The sequence below is a fragment of the Bombyx mandarina genome, chromosome 05, assembly GCF_030267445.1.
Source record: "Bombyx mandarina strain Sakado chromosome 05, ASM3026744v2".
Classification (NCBI taxonomy): domain Eukaryota; kingdom Metazoa; phylum Arthropoda; class Insecta; order Lepidoptera; family Bombycidae; genus Bombyx; species Bombyx mandarina.
Window position 1 is genome coordinate 11,845,139 of NC_143212.1, and position 9,192 is coordinate 11,854,330.

The 9,192-nt window shown below is 47.6% G+C and overlaps 1 protein-coding gene across 1 annotated transcript in view; it reads left to right on the forward strand.

Annotated features, from left to right (window-relative positions):
* nAChRa5 (nicotinic acetylcholine receptor subunit alpha 5) overlaps positions 1–8,885 on the forward strand; it is a 58,286-nt gene extending 49,401 nt beyond the window's left edge. Inside the window, exons 9-11 of the mRNA XM_028185594.2 lie at positions 7,063–7,198; positions 7,801–7,976; positions 8,565–8,885. Coding sequence (XP_028041395.2) covers positions 7,063–7,198; positions 7,801–7,976; positions 8,565–8,696 — 444 coding nt within the window. The 3' untranslated portion in view covers positions 8,697–8,885. The remainder of the gene's footprint in view (positions 1–7,062; positions 7,199–7,800; positions 7,977–8,564) is intronic.
* The last annotated feature ends 307 nt before the right edge of the window (positions 8,886–9,192 follow it).

The following is a 9,192-nucleotide window of genomic DNA, read 5'->3' on the forward strand; positions in this document are numbered from 1 at the left end:
GGTGGTACCTACCCGCGCGGACTCACAAGAGGTCCTACCACCAGTAAAAAACCAGTAAAATTTTTTATAAATAAAATGTAATGACTTATAATATAAAATTTATTACTTTTATTTAAGGGGTATTTAAATTGTCTATTAAACACCGTTTATTTTATGAAGCTAGCATTCTTAATTTCCAAGATTTATAGTTTCCTTTAGGTGACCCGCATTCATTGCTCTCGAGTATAGATTGTGAACGTACATCGTTAATCTTACTTTCAGTAATTTGATGAAAGTAATTGCGTCCTTTGGGAGCTTTTGTTAGAGCCGAATAAAAATGGGATGATGTGTTCTTTCTTGCGCTGACTCGGTCATCTGGAATTGGAAGATGAGCGTGCGATGAAGGAAGTTTTTTCTTGTTTCAATCGAGTGGAAACATACTGCCGTTTCAATGGTTTTGAAAAAGATTTCACGGCTCTTGCAGCAAAACATTCTCGCTCACGACTCGGTCGTGCGCGGACGTGCTTTCCGATCCGTGGCCCGCTTGCGAGCTGCGTCTCTGAACTCACAGTTGTGCTCGACAGTGTAGTGACCGTGAATACATCGTGCGTACAATTCAGTAGTGCGGACGTGCCGATCCGTTGGTCGCTTGCGATCTGCGTATCGAGGTCCATTTTTGTGCGCTAAAGTTTTGTAACCGCGAACCCACCCTTACCAACTGCCTTTTTCAAGGCAAAACCAATCGCTACGTTCAGCTTCCTGTGGCACTCACAGGCTAGCGATTTCCTAACCCTTCCCAAAAACAACAGTCTTTTTCAAGACTAGACCCCCGCTCGCGATTCTGCCTGCTGTAGCACTATACAGCCCGAGCGGGTTCCTTTCCTTTTCCCCGCCGATTGCCGTTTTCACGGCATAGGCATTCCCCCCCCCTGCTCCTTGCTGTCCTGCAGCACAGGGGGGTTACAAATCCTATCCGGGGCCTCGCCTTTCGGCGAGTTCAACAAAAGTCCCGGGGCCGCCCCCCCCGGGCAAGAAGACCGAAGAATGGAGAAAGAAGACGCTAGTGATATTGTCGGGTTCCTCCGGGATAGGTACCCGTCAATTAGGGCCGAGTACCTAGAGTTTAGGGCCGCCCGTGGCAATCCCTCCCCCCCGCGTCCGTCGCCGCGTATCTCAAACGTGCCTCGGAGGCACGCCGCGCGCCCCCCGCCGCCGCGTCAAGTTCGAGCGCACGTTCCCACGATGCGGCTCACGTAGCGCCTAACGCTACCCCCACCCCCGCGCCCGCGTCGTTTACGTCATCGCGCGCTTCTTCCGTCGCGACCTCGATCGTTTCGAGTTCAGGCTCCGATACCGAATCGGAGATGGATTTCGAATCCGCGTCAAGCCCTCAGCCTGGAACTTCGGATGGGTTCCAAACCGTAACGCGCGGAAAAAAGCGTACTCGCGCCGTGGAGTCCCGGAGCTCCACGACGAAGCAAACTAAATCCGCGACCGCCTCCCGCCCGCAGGTAGTCGTGACACCGGAGTCGGACTCCGCTCGCCGCGTAACCCCGCCGCCGCGTCCCAAGCCCGCGCCCGCTCCCAAAGTAGCTGCCCCGCCCCCGCTGATACTTCAAGAGAAGACAGCGTGGAATCGCGTGTCCCAGGCCCTTCAGGCAAATAAAATTAACTACACCCATGCGCGTAACGTCGCGCATGGGATTCAGATTAAGGTCGCAACGCCGGGCGACCATAGGGCCCTCTCAGCATACCTCCGAAAGGAGAACATAGGTTTCCACACCTATGCTCTTCAGGAGGACCGCGAGCTCCGCGTAGTAATACGCGGAGTCCCAAAAGAGCTAGATATCGAGTACATTAAGGAGGATCTGACCGCTCAGTCCCTCCCGCTAGTTAGTGTGCACCGGATGCACAGCGGGCGGGGCAAACAGCCCTATAATATGATACTCGTGGCGTTAGAACCCACCCCGGAGGCCAAAAAGAAGATCGCATGTCTCACGACAATTTGCGGCCTATCCGGGATCTCGATCGAAGCCCCCCATAAGCGTGGCACTCCCGGGCAGTGCTACCGATGTCAGCTTTACGGCCACTCGGCTCGTAATTGCCACGCGCGCCCCCGCTGCGTAAAGTGCCTCGGCGACCACGCCACACTAGATTGCTCGCGTGTTAGGGAAACCGCGACCGAACCTCCAAGCTGTGTCCTATGCCTTAAGCAAGGGCACCCCGCGAACTACCGTGGATGTCCTAGGGCTCCGCGCAAGCGTTCAACCCTCCCAGCTCCGCGAACCGTCGGCCCAAAGACTTCGGCACCCTCAGTGCCGAAACCTGCCTTCGTGCCGGCTGCAGTTCCCACGGTTTCAGCGTGGAAAAAGCCGCTGCCGTATACGAAGGCGGGAACGCAAACCGCACCCCCGCCCCCGCTCGCGACACGCCCCGCGCCCCAGCCCCTGCTCGCACCTCGCCCCGCGCCCGCGTTCCGCCCCCCGCAACCCTCTGCCGTCAACGACTTCGCGCTCGTGCGCGACTTCGTCACCGCTGTTAACTTCGACCGTCTGCGATCGTTCGCAGACGCGATACGTAGGTCGGTAACCCCCGAACAGAGACTCGCGGCCGCGTTCGATCACATGGACGTATACGAGTCCGTGTCCCGCACTTTATAAAAATCTTTACCGGTAATCAATGGCGCAAAAAGGTAGAGAAAAACCGTATTCCCTTACGTTAGCATTCTACAATGCTAACGGACTCGCGCGGCAACGCGATCAAATTTTCGAATTCCTCCGCGATAATCTTGTAGATATTCTACTAGTGCAGGAAACCTGTCTGAAGCCCTCGCGTCGCGACCCGAAAGTCGCGAATTACGTCACGGTTAGGAATGACAGACTCACCGCCTCCAAAGGCGGGACTGCCATTTACTATAGGCGGGCCCTGCACGTTGTCCCTCTCGATACTCCCTCGCTCTCACATATCGAGGCGTCAGTGTGCCGTATCTCGCTGACGGGACACCAGCCGATCGTCATCGCATCCGTTTATCTCCCCCCGGACAAGCCCCTTCTGAGCAGTGACATCGAGTCACTGTTCGGCATGGGAGACTCCGTCATCCTGGCAGGCGATTTAAATTGCCACCACACTAGGTGGAACTGCCATCGTACTAACGTTAACGGTAGGCGTCTCGACGCGTTTATAGACGACCTCACCTTTGAAATAGTCGGTCCCCCAACTCCAACATGTTATCCGTATAACATCGCGCTCCGTCCGAGCACTATAGACCTGGCATTGCTTAGGAACGTAACTCTGCGCTTGCGTTCCATCGAAGCAATGTCAGAGCTCGACTCAGACCACCGACCTGTCGTTATGCAGCTCGGTCGCCCCCACAACCCAGTCACTGTTACGAGGACCATGGTGGATTGGAATAAGCTGGGCACGTGCCTAGCCGACACCGCTCCGCCAATCCTCCCTTACGGCCCGGATTCGAATCTATCCCCCGAGGACACCGTCGAATCCATAAACATCATTACCGATCACATATCTTCCGCGATTATTAGATCTTCTAAAGAAGTCGATGTGGAGGACAGCTTCCACCGCATCAGACTGTCCCCCGATCTTAGGAATCTCTTAAGAGTTAGGAACGCGGCAATCCGGGCCTACGATCGTCTTCCCACGCATTCAAACCGGATTCGGATGCGTCGTCTACAACGCGAAGTCCACTCCCGCTTAAGCGACGCGCGTAACGATAATTGGCATAGTTATTTAGAACAACTCGCGCCCTCCCACCAAGCATACTGGCGACTAGCTAGGACTCTCAAATCCGAAACTACCGCTACTATGCCTCCCCTCGTACGCCCTTCAGGCCAACCACCGGCATTCGATGACGATGACAAGGCTGAGCTGCTGGCCGATGCACTGCAAGAGCAGTGCACCACCAGCACTCAACACGCGGACCCCGAACACACCGAGTTAGTCGACAGGGAGGTCGAGCGCAGAGCTTCCCTGCCGCCCTCGGACGCGTTACCCCCCATTACCACTGACGAAGTTAGAGACGCGATCCACAACCTACAACCTAGGAAGGCACCCGGCTCCGACGGCATCCACAACCGCGCGCTAAAATTTTTGCCAGTCCAACTGATAGCAATGTTGGCTACAATTTTAAATGCCGCTATGACGCACTGCATCTTTCCCGCGGTGTGGAAAGAAGCGGACGTTATCGGTATACATAAGCCGGGCAAACCGACAAACGAAACTTCTAGTTACCGTCCGATTAGTCTCCTCTCGACGATAGGAAAAATTTACGAACGGCTCCTTAGGAAACGCCTCTGGGATTTTGTTACCGCGAACAAAATTCTCATTGACGAACAGTTCGGATTCCGCTCAAAACACTCGTGCGTACAACAAGTGCACCGCCTCACGGAGCACATTCTGATAGGACTAAATAGGCGTAAACAAATCCCGACCGGCGCCCTCTTCTTCGACATCGCGAAGGCGTTCGACAAAGTCTGGCACAACGGTTTAATTTATAAACTGTACAACATGGGAGTGCCAGACAGACTCGTGCTCATCATACGAGACTTCTTGTCGAACCGTTCGTTTCGATATCGAATAGAGGGAACTCGTTCTCGTCCCCGTCAACTGACCGCCGGAGTCCCGCAAGGCTCCGCGCTCTCCCCGTTATTATTTAGTTTGTATATCAATGATATACCCCGGTCTCCGGAGACCCATCTAGCGCTCTTCGCCGATGACACGGCTATCTACTACTCGTGTAGGAAGATGTCGCTGCTTCATCGGCGACTCCAGATCGCAGTAGCCACCCTGGGACAGTGGTTCCGGAAGTGGCGAATAGACATCAACCCCACGAAAAGCGCAGCGGTGCTCTTCAAAAGGGGTCGCCCTCCGAACATCACTTCGAGCATCCCACTCCGTAGTAGGCGCGCAAACACCTCAGCCGTTAGTCCCATCACTCTCTTTGGCCAGCCCATTCCGTGGGTCTCGAAGGTCAAATATCTAGGCGTCACCCTCGACAGAGGGATGACATTCCGTCCCCATATAAAAACGGTACGCGACCGCGCCGCGTTTATTCTAGGACGACTCTATCCAATGCTTTGTAGTCGAAGCAAACTGTCCCTCCGTAATAAGGTAACTCTCTACAAAACTTGTATACGCCCCGTCATGACGTATGCAAGCGTAGTGTTCGCTCACGCAGCCCGCACCAACTTGAAATCCCTTCAGGTTATTCAATCACGATTCTGCAGGATAGCCGTCGGAGCGCCTTGGTTCCTTAGGAATGTGGATCTCCACGACGACCTGGAGCTCGACTCCCTTAGTAAGTATCTACAGTCGGCATCGCTGCGCCATTTTGAGAAGGCGGCACGACATGAGAACCCTCTCATCGTAGCCGCTGGAAATTACATACCCGACCCAGTAGACCGAATGGTAAACCGTCGACGTCGCCCAAAGCACGTCATTACGGATCCTCCTGATCCATTAACGGTGCTTTTAGGCACCACAAGCACCGGTCACCGTCCTCGTCGAACCCGTCGCTTGCGACGAAGGGTTCGACGAGTGAACTAACCCATAGACACAGCCCACTGAGTTTCTCGCCGGATCTTCTCAGTGGGTCGCGTTTCCGATCCGGTGGTAGATTCTGCGAAGCACTGCTCTTGCTAGGGTCAGTGTTAGCAACTCTCCGGTTGAGCCCCGCGAGCTCACCTACTAACGTTAGGGCGAAGCTGAAATAGCCTCTCAAGGCTATCAGCATAGGTAGGAAAAAAAAAAAAAAAAAAAAAAAAAACGGCTCTTGAAGTCCAAAAGTGAGGTGAAGTACGGAGAGCAAATTCATTCTTAGGTCGCCCAGCCACTATTGTAATAATAACGTCATTGAAATGTTTATTTGCGATTAACTAAACTTTTATTTCATACTAGCTGACCCGGCAGACTTCGTAGTGCCTCAATAGATAAATAAAAGACCTAAAATTTTGTATAAAATAAACTTAAAACAAACAAAAGGAATCCGTCCGACGGGGGACACATCAAAGGAAAAACAAAATTGTTATTTTTATTTAATTCCGAGCATTTTCATATTTATCTAACTTTTAAACCTTCTCTGGACTTCTACAAATAATTCAAGACCAAAATTTGCCAAATCGATCCAGCCATTCTCGAGTTTTAGCGAGACTAACGAACAGCAATTCATTTTTATATATTTCATATAAATATAATATAATAATACTATTATATATTTTTTTATTTATGGAATATACACATGTATACATATGTATATTGTAACTACTATATTTAATTAATTATAAAATAAAGTTAATATATTAAATTAAGCTAATCTTATCGTTGTCATAACTTTAGTACGGTCGTCAATCAAGACAACATGTAAATTTGTGTTTTCATAAGGATTTTCATATGTGTGACAGTGCGACATATGTCACTCGTAACACATTTAGGGAATAATTCTGTGGTACAACGAAATACGATGTTATAAGAGTTCGCAGTGAGAATGATTTATTACTAAAATGTTAGAAAGTGCTTCCAGAGTAAAAATAATCTTTTTTATGAATACAAATACGTTTCCTTTCATTTGACTTTCGTGTTAAAAAAATCGTTTTGTATTTATTTAACAATATTGGTCTTCAATTATCAGTAGGATTTTTAATTAAATTAATTTTCACTCTACCGATTTAACTAACCTGAAATGGTGACTAAAATAATTTTTAACAATTTTATTGTAACAAAAATCTTTTGTGAAATTGATAAAACATATATGTAATTTCAAACTACTCTATTTTTTTAGCTGCAGTAAAAAGACATTATTCCTGTATCGCTAGAGTTCTTTTCAACTTTTTTTATATTGGTACGACGAGTATCATAAATTGCTGTATCACAGTGTCGTAAGACCATTAGTCGCAGTTTGGTAGGCAGCGGCTTGGCTCTGCCCCTGGCATTGCCGAAGTCCATAGGCGACGGTAACCACTCACCATCAGGTGGGCCATATGCCCGTCTGCCGAAAAATAAAAAAATATAAAAAAAAGTCGTAGGATTTGGTCGCAGTTTTGGTCAATTGTATATTATTTCATTTTTTAGGGTGAAAGCAGGGCACAGAGCAGTGTGCCAGTGAACCCTCGCACAGGTTCGCGGTTGAAGGCAGAAGTTCGTTGCGATGGAGTACCACTGACTCCAGCCTCGCCCAGATTTGTGCGCCACAATCAAAATCATCTAGGTAAGCTTTTAAATACCCCAAATGAAGATAGACACACAGATATACCCCAGATAAACACACGGCATGAATGATGAAAAATCTCAATTATATCTCACAATTAATATCAGTTGTCTACATTGCGCTGCTGTAGGGATAACAGCGTGTTATACAAATCAAGGACGCCAAAATTTTTATTTCCGTATATACCGGTGGTAGGACGTCTTGTAAGTCCGCACGGGTACGTAACACGATCCTGCCGATTTCAGCCGTGAAGCAGTATTTCGTTCCAGTTTGAAGTCGAACTTAGAACTCATGTCTCAAGGAGGGTGGTGGGTTTGGACCATAAACTCGGACGCCCGTCGAAGCAACAAAATTAAAAATAATGATCAATATGGTGTGATCTCTCTGAATGTGTTTACAATAAAATGGAGAATGAAAATGCGGTCGTGAAAATGTTATCTTATCAGTGTGGAACTAAATAAATTCTTAAAGCGTCGAAACTAAAAAAGCCGATTGATCGACAAACATAAAGATTCTTGGAAGGTTACGCTCATCTTCAGCGAGATCGTCAGCGCGATGTATTTGTTTGAGTAAAACAATTGTTTTGCTATTATATCAACAAGCTGGGGCAGCTAGCACCGTTGGGGGGGCTAGCACAACAAGCAGTGAGCCGGTCTGTGTCGCCTCCTGCGCCCGGTGCGTTTGCTGCGGTTGCACGCTGCGAGAGGCCGCAGCAAGACATGAACAACGAGTCGCCGCCAATGAAAGACTCGAGCGAGCCAATTTAGAATGGAAACAGGTATTTCTCATTTATTTACAGGCGACGACAGACAAGCATCTTTCACTGGTTCCTAAAGGATAAGTCGTCCGGTGCATTCGTGTTGAGCGATGCATCAGTATTCGAATTCCAGGCGGGTACCTATTTTTCTAATGAAATACGTACTCAACAAATGTTCACGATTGACTTCTACGGTGAAGGAATAACATCGTGTAATAAAAATGAAACCCGCAAAATTATAATTTGCGTAATTACTGGTGGTAGGACCTCTTGTGAGTCCGCACGGGTCGGTACCACCGCCCTGCCTATTTCTGCAGTGAAGCAGTGATGCGTTTCGGTTTTAAGGGTGGGGCAGCCGTTGTAACTATATTGAGACCTTAGAACTTATATTTCAAGGTGAGTGGCGCATTTACGTTGTAGATGTCTATGGACTCCAGTAACCACGTCACACCAGGTGGATTGTGAGCTCGTCCACCCACCTAAGCAATGAAAAAAAGATGTTGAACAGTTACTATCCTTCATAGACATCAGCATAACGTAGATTGTAATATCAAGTCTTTGGCAACAACAAAAAAAGAATAACGTTGTCTAATAAATATTAAAATACAGGTGGCAGTGGTAGCAGATCGAGCCCTGCTGGCAGTATTTGTTCTAGTCACAACTATAGCTACGGCGGCCATCTTGCTCCCACAGTTGAACAACCTACACGTCGGCAACACACCTCTCAAACCACCTATTTAGACGAAATAGCTTTTAAGGCATATTACTATAGCAACGAATTTGCAGTACCTACCTGTAAATGTTTTTTTTTCATTGAAGAAGTGTATTTGACATTTATTAGTTGTTGGATATTTTTTTTGTATTCGATATTTCATCTTATTTTTCAATAGAACAAGTATTAATGTACCTATTAAATCCAATTTTAATTCCTCTTATTTTTCAATATAACAAGTTTAGTATGTACCTATTAAATCCAATTTATGTCGTAAAAGTTGTAAATTTGTTGTTGTAAGAGATAATTATACCAATATTTACTGAATAGGATTGATAATTTAAGGTGACAAGTTAACGCAATTATATTTGTGCCAATGTTTTGTAAAGTCAATTATGGTGTTTGAGTAGTTTCGATTAGTCGTTAATTATAAAGCCAAAAGGTCGGAGTTATAATTTAATTTAGTTTTATTGGCATCAGATATTAAGTATGTGTTCTTAAAACAAATATTATATTTAACGCTAT